This window comes from Artemia franciscana, chromosome 13, assembly GCF_032884065.1.
Source record: "Artemia franciscana chromosome 13, ASM3288406v1, whole genome shotgun sequence".
Lineage (NCBI taxonomy): Eukaryota > Metazoa > Arthropoda > Branchiopoda > Anostraca > Artemiidae > Artemia > Artemia franciscana.
Window position 1 is genome coordinate 41,933,303 of NC_088875.1, and position 20,232 is coordinate 41,953,534.

Here is a 20,232-nt window from a genome sequence, read left to right on the forward strand (position 1 = left end):
ATTTGAATAAATTGAATTGAATTGACATCCTGTCTAACTCCCATTAAATAATAAATTGGTTTGAAACCTGTTCAATAGCTCGCATCACGCTACTTTTTTCTCCATAGAAACAATTACGTTTACAAATGGTATACCTATTTCGTCTAAGCAATATTGAAATTTGGATTAAAAATTGCTTACAAAATAGTGCCTTCAAGTTCTAGGAACAGTGAAATTGAATAGTTTGAACTGGTTAAGCGCAAATTTACACAGCCATATGTATCTTAAAAATTTGGGAATTCAGTTTTTAATTACAATGATTCCATTGGCAGTTTTTGGTGACAGCTTTAGCCAAATTTAGGGAGCAAAAACAGTTTTTATTTTGATATTCTTGGTACTTTAGTAGGGTAATACCCTTAAGAGAGTATACAGACGTTTCTGTGAACGTCCTTATTGTCACAATCGAAGGGATGTTGAGATACACATTTGAGGCTATGGAGCGTTCGTAGACCGTCTGGTGCGTTCGAACAGGGCGTTCTAACAATTCGAATAGTTTTAACGTTCTAACGGTGCGTTCGAACAGTGCGTTCGAATAGTGACGAAAACGTGGTACTGTCCTAAAAACTTCATCACTTTAAATCAACCGGAATAAAATCTTAGATGGTTATCAGGTGTCAATAGACCTAAAGTGTGTCGAGGGAGGAAAAACAGTTTCTATTTGGATATTCTTGGTACTTTAGGTGGGTATTACAGACGTTTCTGTGAACCTCCTTATTGTCAAAATCGAAGAGTTGTTGAGATACACGTTTTAGGCTATGGAGGGTACTATTAAATATAAAATAAAAAATAGTTATAGGCTATTCTTGCCCCATATCTCCCTCCTAAGGGAAGATAGCGTAACAAATCATTTTGACAACGATTTTATTGTTACTTATAAAAAGGAACACTGATTAATTGCCTAATGGCTAAATATATAATAAAACAAGATGATTTTCTAAACTTCATGGCTCAATAAGCACAACGTCAAATCTACCTGTAGTCTCTGCATTAAAGGTGACGTTGTCGAAATATTCTAGATCCATCTCCCCATAGGACCAGATGAGCTTCATTTCTCCTGGGTAAATAGGCTGATCGAAAAATATGTCGTCACCAGTTTCTAGCTTTCTGTAAAAAGTGGTTGTTGTAGCGTTTCCATCCTCTGATATTTCAACTAGAAACCAATCTACAGTGCCCCCGTCTGTGGTGTCTAAAATCTTTGGGTCGCTAGGCTGAAGGGAATGGTAATCCTAGGAAAAGTTAAAAGTGTCAAAGATCTTACAGAAAATTATATATTCAATTTGAATTTCATAAATTTACCATTTAAAACATGTAAATGGATGAATTTCCAAGAAATAGAATGGTGAACGATTCTCTAAAACAAATATATCTATGACAGGTAATGACACTTATGAATATCTGTTGGGTTTTACATATTTGAGGACCGTTATCTTCATCACTAATTTGTACTGATTCTAAATATGTAAAATTCATTAAGTTAAATGCTAGTCATCAAAAGCTACAAATCTGAAAGGATAGGTCAAAAAGCTATACATTCGGGATAACAAAACTCCTCACAACCCGCAAGGGAAGGGCTACAAATTATGCAGTTTAACCTTTGTTCGTATATATAGTCTTTGTTATTTGGAAATATACTGAAACTTTTCGTCTGGAGAAGAGATTTTCCAAGGGGATGTTTTTGTAGGGAGAACAATTTTTGACTGGTAATTTCCTTCGGGAAACCTTATATGCTTGGAACCCGGATTTTCTGGCATGATAAAAAACAGTCATAAATTAAATATATCTTTTTTCAACTGAAAGTAAGGAGCAACATTAAAACTTAATATGAATGGAAACTATTCTGTTTATAAAGAGAGTTACCCCGTTCTCATTCCTCGCTCTTTATACTGTAGTGTGGTTTTTACCCAAATTCTTTATGAACGTCTCCTGAACATAAGAACCTTTGAGTTTGACTGAGAAGCATTTTTAAAGAACTTTAACGTAAAGAGCGAGAAATAGGGAAGGAGCCACCCCATTCCTATAGGGAATTATTTCTATTCATTTTAAGCTGTAATGTTGCTCCTTTCTTTCAGTTGAAAAAATTGTTTTATTTTTCTACCATTAAGATTAATCGAACTCGTAGTTACCATTCCTGAATCAGCTTCAAATTGCAACTTTTCTCACTCGACAAGTTTTTCTTAACGTGTTTCTTAAGTTTTGGTTACTATGGGCCGTGCTTCGGTCTCTAGTAGGTTGCAGCTGTGGGGCCAACCAACATAGAGGAAATAATGTGAAATACTTCGAAGCAAGTTAAATGAAGGAAGGTTTATTTAATGAGCAGGAAATGGAGATTGTACCAAAGAGATGGAAGAAGAATACGGTTAACAGTATACAGTAAGTGTTAACAGTAAAGTAGACAATTTTCTCAAATTTGCTGAGTTGCGAATTAAAGACGACGATAACACAAATTGTGAGTATTTTTTGTGATAGAGGGGAAGTACCTGGTAATCTTAGGAAAACCTTTATTAAGCTACTTTATAAAGAAGGCGATCAGAGCAAATATCGCAATTATTGTAGCCTTGGCTTGATTTCGAAGGAAGTAAATTACTGCGCATGATGCCATTTATTAGACAAAAAGGTACTTTGAATAAATCATACCTCTTTATCTATGACTTTTTACAGATTGTAATAAGGTATTTGGTCCAATCTGTAGAGAGCCTTTAGTCAAGGTCCTATCCTTGTGTAGTAAACCAGGTAGGTGCATTAAAGTGATAAGACTTACTTGCACTTGTAATTGAAGAAGGATCCGTGTTTTCAGCCTCATTTGGCATCTGAAACACATTTTTTATGGGAATGTGTTTAACTGCAAACTTCTTAGACTCACCACTCGGGTTTTTATTGACAAAAACGTGACAAACCATGGTTTCAATTGACTATTTATACAAAATTAACAGAAATTTCTAGAAAGGTGACAGAGGAAGCCATAAAATAGACTCAGGAAGAAGTAGGAACTTCATGGCAGGGATTTACATAATGAAATTCTATGTAGATTGATGGTGGGAAAGATGTATTTGTTAGTGTGTTTGCCTCAGATGGCCCGACGCTTCACTGAGTTGTCGGTGCTTTGATGTTTCTATGTTTCAAATATATTAAAAAAAAGACTATATGTACTTACATCAAGGTATGCTGTGCCGTTGGGAGAAAGGCCGAATATGCAAACGTCTTCATTGTCTAATCCATTTTCTGGAAATATTCCAAAGCCAACAAATCCAGTTGTCTGTGCCTAGAAATCAAAGTGAAGTAGAATCAAATTTAGATAGGTGTCGACACTGCCGAGCAAGAGCTTTAAAGGAGTAAGTTTTATTGGGCAAAACACTTGTGAGTGTTACAATTTTGATCTAAATGAAGAATCAACTATGCCTGGTCCTAGGTATCCCTTAACCCCCCCCCCCCTATCTCCCAAGTTAAGATGTTTTAAAAAGCCTTTTAATTTACCCTCCCCATAATTCCATACTGAAATCATGTCATCCATATATCTCCCCCTATCCCATATCCTCCAATTTTTATCATTTTTTATCATATTTTTTTTATTTTACCAATTTTAACAGTTATTACCTCCATATCCTCCAGTTGAAGAAGCCTTCAATTTTTGGTCACTTAAAAACGGGACTAAAACTTTTAGTTTCTGTTTGAATAAGCCCTCTCGCAATATTCTAGGACCATCGGGTCCATACGATCACCTTTGGAAAAAACAACAAAAACAAACAAACACGCATATGCGATTGTTCTGGCAAAAAATGCAAAATTCCACATTTTTTTTAGATAGCCGATTGAAACCTCTACAGTAGAGTTCTCTGATACACTGAATCTCATAGTGCGATTTTCATTAAGATCATATGTCTTTTAGAGGGTGTTTCCCCCATTTTTCAAAAATGAGGCAAATTTTCTCACCCTCTTAACCATTGATGGGCAAGATTAAATTTAACAAAACCTATATATTTGAAATCAGAATAAAACACCAATTCTTTTGATATATCCATTGGTATGAAAATTCTGTTTTTACAGCTTCGGTTACTATTGAGCCTTACTTACAGTTCGTTACCACGAACTGTTTTAAAAGTAACCACTTCGTAATAGTAGAAAATAAAATAGCACTAATCAAAATTACATTGGTAACTAACTTATCAGAGAGAGTCGAGGCAAAACATACTTTTATGACATAATGTTGTAATGAATAGTGAACACCCTCCAATGAATCAACTACGTAAGGAATACCTTAAGGTGGGCAGTAACTGATAATGTATATCATATACTGTGTATAAAGCCAATAGGGAAGGGTAATTACTTACTGTTACAGTAAAATACATTTCGTCACCAGCCAGTGTCCACTCAAATTGATACTCATCATTGACAACAACTTTTCCACTATTACGAGTAGGCACTGCAACAACAATACAGCAAATAGCCAAAACAGAGATCAGTTTATTCCTGGAATGGAAACATCAAAGGTTATCTATAAGTTTCTACGAGTAGGCACTGCAACAACAATACAGCAAATAGCCAAAACAGAGATCAGTTTATTCCTAGAATGGAAACATCAAAGGTTATCTATAAGTTTCTACAGCGATGTAACGAATAGTAAAAAAAAAAACTAAGTTTATTATTATAATGCAGAAAGCAAGGATTACTCCCAGAACACTACTTATTTTTGGTGGATATAGTAGAAATATTTTTAGAGATCTTATTGGTATGTCGAGAAAAAGCTGGAAAGTGAGCTGATGAAAAGAGTATTAAAAAAGGAACAATCTCATGATTATAAAGGAGAACATTCATTTCTTGGACATTACTATCGTAGACGAGTTCAGAACTATCAGAGATCTCAAAGAAAAGCACCTTTTCTACGCTGTAAACGGTTTTTTAGATAATCATGGGTCCTATCTGACCATTGACAAATTGATCAGATTATTGCCGAGGTTATGAGAACCAGAGTCAGATGCAATTTTTCAGCGGGAAGTCAATTCACTTTTGGATCTTGATTTACGGAGTGCTTCCTGGGTGGGTGTAAATAGTGAGGCTTTGAATAGATTGGGATGGAGGAGGAGCACGCGTAGCTCTGGTGGCCTCAGACGGCATGATGCTGTGGTGAAATGTTAGTAGTAGTAGCAGTTCATCCTACCCCCCCCCCGACTCCCCCGTTTTTTAGGTGAATATATGATGTAACGTTTGACACTACAAAATTCCCGATTTGGCGCAAAAAAAAAATCAGGAACGAGACAGTTTGCCCGTGGCACCTATGCTATCTCATTCCCCTAGAAAGATAGGCGTGTTGCGCCTCGTCTGAGATGAAATTACCCAGTCTTTTTCAGTCTGTTTCACTAGAGGAACAAAGTGGGCACAAATGTTATAACTTGTTACAACCAGATTCACGACAAGATTTTCAGTCTTTGCGACTTGGGAACCAAAGGGAATAGTGGTCCAACCATCCCCTATTCCCACATCTGTCCCAATTACAACCTTCCAGCAGGAAAAAAGGAATGGTTTTTTGAGATGGAGTCATGCCAGAATTTTCATTCTGCATGAATTGAGGACCAAAATGGGACCCATGGCCTCTTCAACAGTTCCTTTCCTCCCTTTCAATATTGAAGTACAAATGCAGGGTTTTTGGTGTTTTATTTGAATCAGAACTATGTCAAGAATTTCAAATGTATGATTTATTGGACAAATGGGTTCATGATCCCTTCGTCACCTCTTCCTCATCCTATCAACTTTTTTATACCAAAGTACTGAATGAACTCAGTTACCCCGGAACGAAAATATTTGAAAATTTCCTCCGGTCATATTATCCACATATTCTGGGCATTCAATTAGCATATTAGTTCATTATAATTTTTGTTATTTAACAAACTCCCAAGATTCCAAATTTTCTATTCTTCTAAATTTGGTATTCAAAAGATTAGTTAACTTAGCATTTATTCTAATTTTTCAAATAGTTATAAATTCAAATATACCGTCGCCATTTTGTCTGTGGGGGAAATTTTTCAAAGAAGAATTGTCGAAGGAAACAACTTTTAGAGAAGTAACTATCCGGAGGGTGGAATTGTCGGGAGGATTCCACAGGACAGCGGTCCATGCTTAAATGAATATATTTTTCGACTCTTTGCATATTAATAATCGTAATAAATTAATTAGGTAATTTATATGAATGTAAGATAAAGGAAAGCTTTATTCAATCTAGGATTAACTCTACTGTGAGAAGGATGACGTCTAAAAAAATGTTCTTCCTTATCGTTTCAGTGCATTATCGTGATATTATTTATTTATGATCTCGATTCCCAACGAAGGGGAATTGTCGGAGGGACGCGATTTTCCACACAAGGGAGGAGATTTTCCATTGGAGTTAGAATTTTTTGTGATGGGGGAGAGGATTATCTGACGAGGAGATTTTTTCCGCATGGAAGGAGGGGGCGGCAATTTTCCCGGGGAAGCATTGTCTGCGGGGGATTTTTTCTTGGGAATTTTTAAAACACAATTAAATTTTTAAAATGTGATCGGTGTTAGTACACTGAGAAAAGGATCTTCCGCGGAGTTAATTTTCTGGGTTGAATTTCATGTGGTGAGAATTTTCGAGGGGGAGGAGTTTTCAGCAAGAGGGATTCCTCCGTGAGGTAATTTTCTACCAAGAATTTTTTTTTAACTTTTTGTTCTCTCGAGATTTCTGCAACGTGCGGTGGGTAGGCTGGCAGAGAATAAAATTGGTCATAAGTAGAAATATAGTAATTTTATACCATATTTAAGGTCCTTGTCGTTATTTTTTCAAAGAATTTTTTTTGGGACATACAACTTTAAAATTAATAACAAGTTCACAACTACATTCTTCAATCGATGGCCAAAGACGTCACTTTACGTCTCCCAAGCACTGTAAGCCTAGTCTTTTTATAAAATGCAAACTGAGTCATTTTCAAGCCTTTCAAACAAATCAAGTTCTCGACTCAAAAATGAAAATAAGCAAGGGGTCTCAATAAAAACGACTTTTTCGGCGTGTTATGTTCGAGGGGAGGGGGGTCATGGGCTCGTTTTTAATGCTGAACTTACACAGTGCAATCATGAAATGACTTGATCACAAGAAAATACACAGACTTCAGGCGAGAATAAACACAGAATAAGCACAACGAATGATTTTTTTTTTTTACAATCCAGATGCTAGCGGACTTCAAAATTTCATACATTGTGGAATGATCTACTTTCATATATTTGAATTCGGAGTCTCACGACTGAAAAGAGCTCATGGTCTAGAATATTTTTAGGAATTCTGCTGCACTTCTCTTATCTGTGTTCCCACCTGCAAAACTGTGCTCTCGCCTTTAACTGTATCTCTACTCCCGCCAAATTTGAAAAGGACACACGTGTAACTTTTTACTAAAAGTAACTGAGGTTTGCAAGGGGCGTAGGGTTCTGAAAATCCGCTCACTCTATTTTCATGGCTCGAGGCTATTGTTACATAGGTTCCTAGTCGATTTGAGCACTTTTGTAAAGTTATAGAGTTTATAGACCTACTTTAGTCTTCCGATCATACCGATTGGAGGTTCTTGCACGACCTTTGTTCAAACAAGCGCAGCGTGAATACCGTTACACAAAAAGAAGTTAGTCCTGATCAATTCCTGTATGAGCAAAATGCTGTCCCCATACATTTTGGCTAAAATGTACGCAGTGGGCTTGGAGGGGTAGTTGGGCATAAAATTATTTTGAAGGTGACACCGGTACCCTTTACTCTTCAATCATACACATAGAAAATTTTCGTGTAATCCTGGTTCAAATAAGGTGCCTGTTTACCGTTATACCAAAACGTCGGTGATGGGATGCAGACTGGGGGTGTTCTGGGACCATTTGCCAGTTTGGTTCACATGGCATACTGACTGAATTTTCTTGCATGATTCCACTTCCAATAAAATATAACATGCCTACATACATAGTAATCAATTAAAAAAGATTTTTGGAATTTTTTTTCAAAATAATGAAAAGAGCTACATTAAGCCAAAGACGAGAGATAAAAAGTCAAATAATAAATAAAACTTCAAATGAGCAGTAATCACACGCAAAGAGTAAACGAAACCCAAAACGAGCAGAGATTACCACAAACATAAGGTTTTAACAAGATATAACATTCCCACCTTCCCTACTACAATGTAGAAGAACCATTGCCCTAGACCGTAGTCTTAGTCCTCTTGGAGGCTCTTGATTTAAGCAAGAAGTAATATACCTACTACTCTGCTAAAAAGCTTGGGTTCTAGGCCAGGGGGTGTACTTGAGGGAATCTTTGGCTATCTCCAAAAATTTTTGATTTCAATTTCTTGCATGATTTCGATTTTAACAAGGACAAACATTCCCACCTTCCCTACTATAGTGTGAAAGAACCTTTGCCCTTGATTGTGGCTATAGTCATCTAGGAGGCACTTTGTTTTTAAGCTTTTTAACATTCTGAGCAAAATGTATATCACGAAAGTTTTAACCCAATGCCATCAGGATTACGTGGATCCCAGGACGTAAAGAATGGTATTACACGGAGGTCAGTTGCCTTGCACTCACTTTTGAACCTCACAAGACAACTGAAAGCTTCAATTTCGAGTAAAGGGATGCCTTCGCAAAATACTTCGCAACTATTGTTACAGGAAGTCACCTGGGGAAGAATATGGTAATTTACCAGCTATCAACCCCCTAAAAGCATAGATTGACTTCAAATGAAAATGGAAAAAATTTAGGAATTTCTGTACAAATGTTATAAATATAATTTTAATTGCCCTAAAGTGGATATTCTCAGTGAACTACCAACCAAAAATTACCAAAAAATTTCTAAGAATTCCCAATAGCTGATGAATATTTATCAATAACCGACTGATGAAAAATGGCAATAAGATGGTGCTAGTGAAATGGCAGCAATTAAGTAACAGGTGCATTAGCCTAATACATCGGAGGTACCTTCTGCTTACCTAGACTAATTTTGATCTCAATATTAGATACGCAAGAATTAAATTTTGAAAAAACTTGAAAGTACTTACATGGTTGCAGCCTAAGATCAATTGTTCAATGTTAAGGGTATAGAGTATTTATATCAAAATTCAATGTGATAATTCGCGGAAATTGAGCCAGCTTATCTCTGCTTAAAATGTTTTATCTAGTAAACAAATATTTGGAAAATTTTGAAATCGTAGTAAATGTATTTTATATCAAAAAGTGGTCTAAATTAAGCAAAGGTTGAAGGCTATTTATTAGAATTTATACGATACCACAGTGATAAAAAGCGTAGGTAGTCTGCATAGGTAGTCCGTTAGAAGTCTGCTATCATAGTTTGAAATTTTTATCATAGTTGCAGCAGTAGCTACAACCTAGTATAGAATCCAGCCAATAGTACATGCAAATCTTTAGTGAGAAAACACCTGAAAAGGACTTTTTTGGTACTTGTTTGATAAACGTCCTACCGCTCTAGTTGTTCATTGACTCATTATAGAAACCGTTTTTTTTCTGTTAGTTTTTTTTAGCTTAGCGTGAGACAAGACAAAGAGAAGTGACAAAATAGATGGAAAAAATATATTATTTGGGCAATATTTGCACATTAGGGGGGGGGTAAAGTATTTAGACAGTGTGAAGTTAGAAAACAATTCTTACCACAGAATTTGCAGAATGATTGTACCTAACATATTAGGCCTGCAGACTGTATATTTTACCCCCTACCTCCCCTTAATGTGCAAGCCCAAATTTGTTTCTAAAGTTTTTTTTTATCTTACTTTTTGGAATATTTCATTAGGATTGAGTGTCAGAGAAACATATTAAAAGAACCTTAGATAGGGCTTATATCACACGAGTACCCTTTTGTTTTATCAAAAGAAAACGGAGATTAAGAAAAGGTTAGAGATTTTCAGCTAGAAAATTTTGATTTAGAAAAATAATCGTAATGTCGAGAATATGCTAGGATAACAGCCCAAGTCTATTTCTGGTAAAGGCAGTGAGGCACAGAACCCTAACTATATCAAAAATATAAAAATTAGTATAAACACCTTGAAAATTCCTTTATGCGAAAAAGAAAGTTATATTTGCCTTTCATTTTATCTGTTACAAAATGCATTTGCTTTGGTATAGTATAGAACGTTTAGTCTATCTATTGTGCTTTTATATTTGAAATTAATTGAATATACAAAATGTTTCTACACATAATTGGCTGGGATTTACAACGAAATTTTGTTTCTAATCTAGTTTAGTATACAAAATTTAACATATGGTTAACATATTAGTCTAAAGTACCAAGGACAACAAAATGAAGAAATTACCGCCTGGCTTCATCATAGGTGCATTCATACATAAAATCTGGGATTTTCTACTATTTTTATTTTGGTCGTCACAGAATTATGAAAAGGTTATGATTGCATTACAGATTACATATTATCAAATTTTGAAGTTTTGGGAAAACTTCATCATTGTTGCCTAACTGAAACATGAATAGAACGAGCATAAATCAATTCAAACATCTATTTGATTTTCCGTATGACACTATAATGTTTAACGAAACAAAAATAATTGACAATTGTGTAGGGTGCAAAGCTTTAGAGAAATTATAGGAACTAAAAAATTACTCATAAAAGATTAGTATAAATAAAGATGAAGGGGATTATTGATTAAGTCCAATCTACAATAAGCTAGTTTTAATAAGAAAAAAAGTGCGAAAAATCTGTATTCCTGAAATAATGAAGATGATCAAGGGCTTTTGCATAATCAGCCCGAACAAGTTTGATTTCCAGTAAAATAAGTTAAAACAAAAGTTGTTTTTCAACTGAAAGTAAGGAGCAACGTTAGAACTTAGAACAAATAGCATTTTTCGTATTTAAGATGGACGCTCCTCCTCAATATCTCTCTCTTCGTGCTAAAGTTTTTTTTTTTAATTTAAGAAAGCTTCTTGTTATAATTAAATGATCCTTGTATTTCAGGAGTCGTTCTTATAGAATTGGGACAAAAAATCAAAGTTAAACAGGTCCTTGGAAGTCAAATTTGGTCTCATTTTTGTATATTTTTTTTTTTCACAATGTAAACACGGGTTATAGGCCCCACCTAGATCACCCCATCTATTTACCCGCTGTTCAATTGAATCCACACCATTTTAAATGAAGATTTACGACATTATTATAATTTCCCATTGTGAGCATTAAGATCAAAACAGGTCTTGCGGAATAAGAATTTGATTAAATTGTAGAATAAGAGTTTAATTATATTCCACTTTTCCTATACTACCGATGTAATAATTTAATACTTTGTGGGATAGTTCGATGTCAACATCTAAATAATTTATATTATCTTTATTTTTTCTTTTCAAATTTTTTCTAAATTTCTTTTCGAAGTCAACTGCCTTGGAATGAAACACTTAGGTGAAAATAGATCAAACCTTTCATCTTTATAACTAATAATAATAACGAGTTTATTTCCATATTTTTTCGAAACATATTTCGTTCCTGTAATCGCGTTTTCCGTCCCATTGTCTAAATCTTCTTTCCTAATAGTTCGATTATATTTATTTTCCATTTTCATTTTTCTTAAAAATTTCTCTATTTATTAGTTGTTAATTTCATCAAATAAATTTTCAGATCGAAAATAATTTATATACTAACGTATGGTTTACAAACAATGACCTTCATGATTGCTTTTCTTTCTGAAAATGTAACTCAGTAAATGTTATGTGGATTAGCAGGTAATTGATCTAATGAAAATTTCATTTCTAAATCAGCGGTTGATCACTTCTATAGAAATTCGATTCATGCTTTGAAACATCAAAATAAAATAAAAGATATACTGTTTTAAAATCATTGTAACTTACAATTGTTCCACTATCAACATTTTTGTGTTTATCCTAGCTGCAAAAATCATTGATAAACATTAGAATAATCTTCATTAGCATTACTGAAATCACAATTCAAATCTTCTTGTGGATATTTATACCCATTTACTCTCAATTCAATTTTATTAGGGTTCCTATGGTCAAATATAATATTGTTTTGCGTATAACTGTTATCTTTTTCAGATTTCTGTAACACAACAACAATCTTAGTTGTATTATAGCGTCCACTGACTCCCCTCTATGTTAATTCTTTATCCGTTTCATTATCACTTTTATAGGTATTACACGCTTCCCATCATAATTCAAATGAGCTGCCCTTTCCTAATCCAGCTTTTAGTTGTTCCACCTTATTCGTTAATCTGGCTTCTAATTGAGTCGCTATGGGTAAACTGGGATGTAATACTGGTGACATCCATGATCAATGAATTACATCCTCTTTAAAATTTTGAGCCCTAGATTGTATAATCATATTGGAAAAATCATTTCTTTTTACTGTAATTTGATGTGTAACGCCTCTAAGAAAAAACGATTAATATCCTGACAAAATGTAAATAACCGTGATAATGGTAAATACATACTAACCACGTGACTTTCTTTGGCTATATTAAATAAACCACTATTAAAAGCGCTATTTCGTTTTGTTGTAATGGTTCCACCACCCGCTGCAACAGGAGTAAAAGTGCTTTCAAACTCATTTTCTGCTTTAAAGGAATCAAGATTGGGTTCTATCTTGATAACAAAGCATATTAGTAGCTGCGCATCGACTATAGTCATCTGAAAATTTAATAAATTTTTAACAGTAGTTGTTATACCTACATAATCAATACTTTCAATACATTTTCCATTGATGTATTCAGCATTTATAAACAAATTAAATCCGTTATTTATTAAAGTAGCTTCATTATTTATTAAAGTAGCTTCACTTTTGCATAAAGGTAACTATCGCTTGGAAGAATCCAAGATTCCACATCTTTTAAAATGAAACTATAATTTAATTGTTGAGATACATTCACATTGTGTTCTTTAATTTCTGTATATTCATATTTGGTTGTAGGCTTTTCAAATATTTCGCAATAAGAAGCAACAACTTGATTCACTGCCATTTATATACAGAAAAAATATTAAATAAGCTTTAAAAAATTTTCAAACAGAGGAGGTGGATCTTCGATTGTCACTGAGGGTGTCAACAAGAGCATTACCGTGAATGTAGTTTAAGTCCCTTCCCTAAAATCATTGCATCCAATAAGCCTTTCTTCTATTCATCAAGATGTTTATTGAAATATCTCTTGTTATTTGAAACTATATCTTTTAGAGATCTCACATCATTTAACTCTCTTTGATTATAATCTATCTAATCTTTTCCATATTCAATCGCTCTATTTTTTAATAATTCCAGTAGTGTTTTACATGTGACTAACTTCGTCTTTTATATTTCATATGGACGCACTGAATAATTGAGAATTGATAATAATTTGTAAAGAAACTACCAATCCCGCTACCATACTGTCTTGTATATAATAATTGTTTGTTATTGATTAACATTTTTTGTAGATAAATTTTGTTAAATAATTTCGTTAAACTTTTTTCAAATCCAAATATTCAATATTCTCTCCATTCTGATTTATTAATCTACCTAATTGATCAGTTATAGTAATTTTTAGCCCGTTAATATATTCGTTTAGATTGATTGGAAAATATTGCCTTTCTCTAGGAATCTCGCAGAGTAGTGTTCTAGGTTCTGTTTTTGGAGCAAAACTTCAAATCATATCATAGGTTGTATTCCCATTCACAATTGAACTATCCACTAACTAGCAGTGAATATGTATTTTATGAACATTTCTTCTAATATTAGGAACTTAGTACCTTCATTATATTTGCTAAGTTCAGCTTCATTCTCAAATCCAAAAATAAAACATAAATGACTATTAAACTGGAATTATAATTCTATTTCAAAATATTAACAAATTTCATCATTAATATATTGGATGATATACTGATTGGGCATCGATCTAGGGATGAAATGAAATAGCGAGTTAAAAATAATTTATACCCTCTTCATCATCCAATCCATTAGGAACTACAACGATAACCAATTCATCCTTATTTTTTCCCTGTAATCAAAGTATTGTTTTTAAATTGATCACTAATATTATACCATGGGTACTATAATGTACTTTGAGTTAGAGCTATTTTATAATCAGTGTTTCGATCTAACGTGGTCGGATTGCTTGTATAAGACTGTTCGATTTCATTTTTGTTACCACTAATAATAATCAAAACCATCTATTAGAAAGGTATTTTTCTTCATAAAATTTAAATTCTGAGATAGTTGTTATAAATGGTATTATAGTCATTCATCTTAACAATTTTATTTTTGAATAATGAATCGAGCAGGTCAATAGCTTCATTTTTAGCTCCATCATATGTTTTCCAGAAGCTATGGTACCTAGAAAACTATATAATTTTCCAAACATATCATTTGTATTCATGTAAATTCCAGTTCCTTGCTGAGGTTTTATAAAACCAAAGTTATTTTTAATCGCTTTTAACCTTCTTCAGTAGATTTTTTTAATTCACTAGATCTCACACATTTCATCTTCCCACCATATCTTTCATTAAGTGTTCCTCATTCATCTATTGCCTCTTTTAAATATTGATAATTGTCTAATTAAAAACTAGGCATTTCAAAGTAGGGTTCCTTAGGATCATAGTCCTTATTGGTTTCTCTCATAAGTTCATCATATATCCCCAGAATCGATATTAGCAATGAAGTTTGGCTTATTCGGGGGTAAAATAGCTTGACTTGAGTGAGTTTGATTGCTTGCTTGAAAACTTTCTGCGTTTTTTAAAGATTGATCCAGTCGTTAAAATCGTCTTCTTATATTAGCGTCATTTTTATGTAATATATCAGTAATCATGTTTGTATTTTTATCTTCTGCTTCAAGGAGTTGAGCACCCAACTTTTCAGCATAGTCACCAAATCCAGCTTGCTCTAAGGAACGTTCTTGAACTATACTTCTTTGTATTTCTCTACTTTTCATTATACTCGCTAATAATTTATTCATCTTTATAGGATCCATTTATAGACTGGCAGTTTTTATTGAATAACTTTCGAGATTTCTTTTTCGTAAGAACTACCGATAATGAGTTCACCCGTTTTATTTGGCAGTTCATACGTTGTGGGGGTTATATGTTTCACTGCAGCTATTTGAAACACTTCAGTTGTATAATTTGGTAGGTAACCTTTATTAAAAACACCTTTACTTTTATTAATTCTGACCAGATCACCAACATTGAATTTGTTTATGGATGGTTTTTGTCGATATTAGGAAAAAAATTAGTCTAGACCTCATTTTCATTTCCTTTTTTACTCGCTTCTACTGGTTTCATATTAATGGATCGACGATAAGTATTGTTGTAATTGCAGTGAAAGAGTGATTTATATCTATCTACAAATATATCTACCCAACATTTTGTCTTTAATGTATTTGTCCGGTATACCATACAAGGATACGACCTTTGCTAAAGCTCTTCTAATAGAGTCGAGCGCTTGCTCGTAATCTATAAAACTGAGGACCAAAGGTGTTTGATAACTCGGGCACTTTTCAACTATTAACCTAAGAGTGAAAATTTGGTCGACACATCCTCTATCCTTTTTGAAACCGCACTGTTCTTCTCTTATAACTTAATCAACAGCATCTCTCAGTCTAAAAAGTATCACATTACTAAGTAATTTACTACCTACAGAGACCAGAATAATTCCTTGATAATTGCGATACTTATTCTTATCACCTTTCTTATACTGTGGTTTGATTAATGGTTTAATTTTCATTTTTTTTCTATATCTTTTCCTGCAACTCAATCTCGGTTTAGATCATTCTCAAAAAGATCTTCCCATTTCTCTTTAACTTTTTCCTTATCACTAATTGTGGCCCCGCTCCTATCTTTAACTGGGACTTGTCCGGATTGGCTAATTTTTTTTTCTTACCTGCCATAGATCTGTTGTTTTCAAGATTTACGTCTCTGGTTTTGTCATGGTCAGCCAATTCGGCTTTAGATCTTTTAGCTGATTAAGTATGTTCTGAAATAGCTTAAAAAACAATGCATATATCTTAAATTGGTGTTACAGATGTATTCGTTAACATACTCATTCCCAGGGTTACGGAGTTCTTGAGACACGCTATATAGCCTTAGGAGGGTAACATGACAAATAAAAAAAAATTTGGTCCCCTAGTTGCTTCCTAATGCGAGATAATGGCTGCAAAATGTCTTGATAGCTTTTCTCTACATTCTTTATCAAAATAGACGCTTATGAATTGTTTCTTGGATAAATATATTTCCAACCAAGCTGATTTTTGAAATTTTATGGCTCAACAAGTACAACTTCAACTACGCCTGTAGTCTCTCGTTGAAGAATAATGTTATCGAAATCTGTTGGATCTGCTTCTCCATAGGACCAGACGAGCCGTGCCACTCCTGGTAAGATAGGCTGGTCGTTAAGTGGATCAGCAGTTACCAATTTTCTGTAAAAGGTGGCTGTAGTAGCCGTTTCTGTCTCTGAAACGTCAACTAGAAGCCAGTCTTCCGTGCCACCTTCTTCAACATCTAGATGGGGTATGCTGGGCTCATGGGCATGGTAGTCCTAGAAGAAAATATAATTGTCAAAATTATTCACATACAATGTTAAAAGTAATCTAGCAAAAAAAAACAATTTTTTCAAGATATCGAAAAATTGCTATCAAAATGTGTACTATGTGGATGACGCGAAGCTGTCACAGTCTTTTAAAAGAATTGTCTCTTATTAAAGTATTTAAAGTATTTAAGTATTAAAGTATTTAAAGTATTTAAGTATTATAAAGTATCTTATTAAAGTATTTTGCTCGATTAAGAATGGTAACAGTTTCATCGCTGAAACTAGAAATTGAACGTTTATGTTAATTATATGTAATAGTTTTTTTTTCAAAGTTTTTTCCACAAAATACCAGGGCCTGTCTAGGGGGATTAACCGGTTTGATCCTCCCTCCCCCCTCGATATTTTTGTCCGACACGCACTAAAGTAACAAAGAACATGTAGATAAATTTTTGTTGTGGTTCGAAAAGTTTTTTTTGCAAACCCCTCCACCTCCAAAAAAATAATGGATATGGCCCAGCAAAATAAGTTGCACCCCTTTTTCTCATTAATAGAAATAGCTAAAAAAAAAAAAACACCGCAATTCCAGAAATAGTTAGGAGCTTGTGATATGATAGATTTTATTTTTCTTTTTGTCGTAGCATTGATTCTTGAAATAACTGGAGTCGAACAAAGAACAGCTTGTTAATAATAGTTAAAAACCGAAGTATATTTCTTAGTTTTTCCTCCACTTCGTCAAATTCATGTGTTATAACATAACCCCTCTAGAATTATCGTAGTCGAACTTAATATTTGAAATATCTTTTTCACACTAAAATGGAAACGAGGTTCCGAAATACTATATTGAGATAAGATGTATTTACAAAGAAAAATAAATAAAAAATGCAAGGCAATGAACCTCACAGCGGCTCCGTGGTCTGCAAAGGAGGAGGATGGAGTGGTGTTAATTGGAGGGGGTGTTTTCCTGCAACACTCTTTTACCCCTGCCCCTAGGTTTTGAAAAATTCCTTTATTTCACTGAATATTTTCTTATACTTTCGTAGAGTAAAAATACCCCTCCCTCTAAATTTGGAAATTTTTATTTTTGCCCCCTTACTTAATTTCCCTAAACTAGCGCCACTAGGAGGAGGATACTCATATTTTTAAGTACTAACTCAAAGAGAGAGAGAATGTTAAAGATTTCAATAATTTATAAGAGTTCATTCTAATCACTCAGATATAAACCTAAACCGCATCCAAAGGAAGCGAAACAGCTATAATAACTGAGAATAAATTATAATGATAATAAACAAAATTGCAGAGAAACCCCAAAAAAAAATGAGATTTTGATTTGCTAAATGAATAGCACTATCAGGCTGAATCAGGAAAGGAGTTCCACACAGAATGACACGCAAGGATTAAAAGAAAGATCTTCCTGTCAGAGTAAGCGAAATTTGAACATTCTGAGGGCTATGGAAGTGATTCCATAGCCCTCAGTGGAAGTGATTCCAGTGTCGACTAATCCGATATAAGGGATAAAGCAAACTTAAGGACCTGGTTTTGCTCTCTTGCACAATTAATGTTGTATAACATAAGATTTTTTTAGTTACCCAGGCAAATATTTCTATATTACAGACGGAGTATATGAAAATAAACCACTATATTTACTTACATTGATATACACTGTACCGTCAGGGTAAATGCCAACTATACAAACGTCCTCGTCCTCCATTCCTGTTTCTGGAAGAACACCCAAAGCAACAAAGCCAGTTGTTTGTGCCTAGAAATAGGGAGGTAAATATAGACGGTCTTCCGAAAACCGCTTATAATTCATTAAGTATTTTGCGATCATTATTATTTTTATAACTTAAATTAATTTTTTATTTTATTTAAGAATTAACGACGCTTCTTGACTACTAAGGTCCCTGCGTCGGTATAACTTAAATTAAGAAATTATATATTTTCCCTTTCATGTTATGGGTAAATTTTGTCGCACGAAAAAGAGTTGTAGTTTGGCTTACAATAACTGCAAGGAGTTTAAAAGAATGGACTATGGTGTTGACTGTCATATCAAGAATAGAAGAATCATAAACATTTTAATAACTCTATAACCACTTCTTTTATCTAGGCCCTAATTAAAAGTTATGTTTGAAATCAGGTAATGGTCGGCTGAAGACCATGTAATGGGAATTGTCAAGTTGAAATCGTTCAAGACACTTTGATCGGGAGGTCTCACAAGTAGAAATGAAATGTTCAGATTGTCTTTAGTATGCATAGAACAATAAACCCGTCTTCTGAAATGATCTTATGTTCTCAAACATTTTCTATGACCCTGAATTGACAAACAATTTTTCGTTTGTTTTGATCCCGTGTTTTATATAGCTTGAATATATAAGCAGTATTCGGTTCCGCAGTCCAAGTATTTTTGCGTCGGAATGATTTTCAGCTTTAATCCCTGCTTTCCTATTAGTATAGCCATACAGCGTCAAACCTAAATATGATCTATTAAGTGGCCTATCTCTCTCATTAGAGGTCTCAGACAAGGATTAAGCCTGAGTCCTATTGTACACTTAGAGATGTGACTTCTTTAACCGTGATGTCTCGCAGGTAGACATAAATGGTTCAGATTATCTTTATTATCCATTGGACAAGCACATCCGTCTTCCAAAATAGCCCTGTTGCTCTTATACATTTTTCTGTGACTTATGATTTGGCAAACAATTATTTTTATATTTTAGTTCTCTTAAAGATAAGGCTTGTTTACTTGATTTTAGTTACTTAAGAAATTTTATTAAAAATAATTCTACCGAATTCTGGGTAAATATTTATCTATTTTTTGTTTTGTTTTTTTTTTTAACGAGGCATATACAAAGTAAACACTTTTATCTTAAAAACGATGCATGTTTCATGGAAATTTTAGATAAGTACCTGACAAAAGTCGTTTTCAAGAATCATAAAACGCTTAGAGAAAAGGGTGGGCCTCTTCAAGGGCCAAAATTTGCTAAAGGTTATGTAACTCCTAACAATTTAGAGCTGAAAATTCAGGTTGCATAATTACTTCTTTTTATTCATAATCCTTGAACAAAGTTATTCAGATATTTTCAAAGTAAGGAAACCCCGCCCTAGCTTGAAAAATATGCCTAAGGTTTTGCTGTTTTTAATGAAGTAATTCATTCACTATTGGGGTTTAACACCGAACGTAGCTGAAGAAAATACCCAAAGTTTTGCTGTCTTAAAGCTGTCATTAAGCTTTAATGACAGTAATCTCTAATGACAGTAAATCCAATAATCTCTATTGGATAAATGGAATTATTCTTTTCAATATAATCTAAGGTACATTAGAAACCAATTTTTCCTTTAAATTTCGTAAGTTTGATGCCTCTGTCGACTGTTGATTACCTTTGGTTTGTTCGCTGCTCGCATACATTCACATCAAACATTGTCTTTGCTGTATTTATTCAATATAGTGACGTAACTGCATTGTCCCAATAGAGGTATATCTCAAAAGTTTTATACTAAACCCGACTAATAAAAGTTAACCTTTGCTGTTATTAAGTTATTCATTCATTAACTGGGGCTTTTTAGCATTTACTATCAATCGACAAGCTAACGACGGCCATCAAGATAATGATATGTAAACTCACAATGATCTAAAGTAATCGTATGCAGTACACTCATTATTTAGCAGCAAGCATATTGAAAGAATATATTTTAAGTTTGTTGGTATAAGTTT

The 20,232-nt window shown here is 33.7% G+C and overlaps 2 protein-coding genes across 4 annotated transcripts in view; both read right to left on the minus strand.

The window, feature by feature from the left end:
- Nucleotides 1–895: 895 nt before the first annotated feature.
- LOC136035110 (DBH-like monooxygenase protein 2) lies at nt 896–9,111 on the minus strand. The gene is made up of 4 exons (XM_065716692.1): nt 9,069–9,111; nt 4,365–4,503; nt 3,191–3,298; nt 896–1,265 (listed from the first exon to the last, which is right to left on the minus strand). Coding segments are annotated over exons 1-4 (534 nt in total). The 5' UTR covers nt 9,071–9,111; the 3' UTR covers nt 896–980.
- Nucleotides 9,112–16,206: 7,095 nt separating this feature from the next.
- LOC136034954 (DBH-like monooxygenase protein 2) overlaps nt 16,207–20,232 on the minus strand; it is a 66,218-nt gene continuing 62,192 nt past the window's right edge. For all 3 annotated transcript variants that reach the window (XM_065716500.1, XM_065716499.1, XM_065716501.1), the window contains exons 3-4: nt 18,172–18,279; nt 16,207–16,532 (exon numbers count right to left, since the gene is read on the minus strand). In XM_065716500.1, coding sequence (XP_065572572.1) covers nt 16,254–16,532; nt 18,172–18,279 — 387 coding nt within the window. In that variant the 3' untranslated portion in view covers nt 16,207–16,253. The remainder of the gene's footprint in view (nt 16,533–18,171; nt 18,280–20,232) is intronic.

Coding starts and splice junctions, on each gene's coding strand:
- LOC136035110 (XM_065716692.1), bottom strand. Junction 3,299..4,364: donor AAATGTATTTTACTGTAACA/GTAAGTAATTAC, acceptor TTTGATTTCTAG/GCACAGACAACTGGATTTGT. Junction 1,266..3,190: donor ACGGCACAGCATACCTTGAT/GTAAGTACATAT, acceptor AACTTTTCCTAG/GATTACCATTCCCTTCAGCC.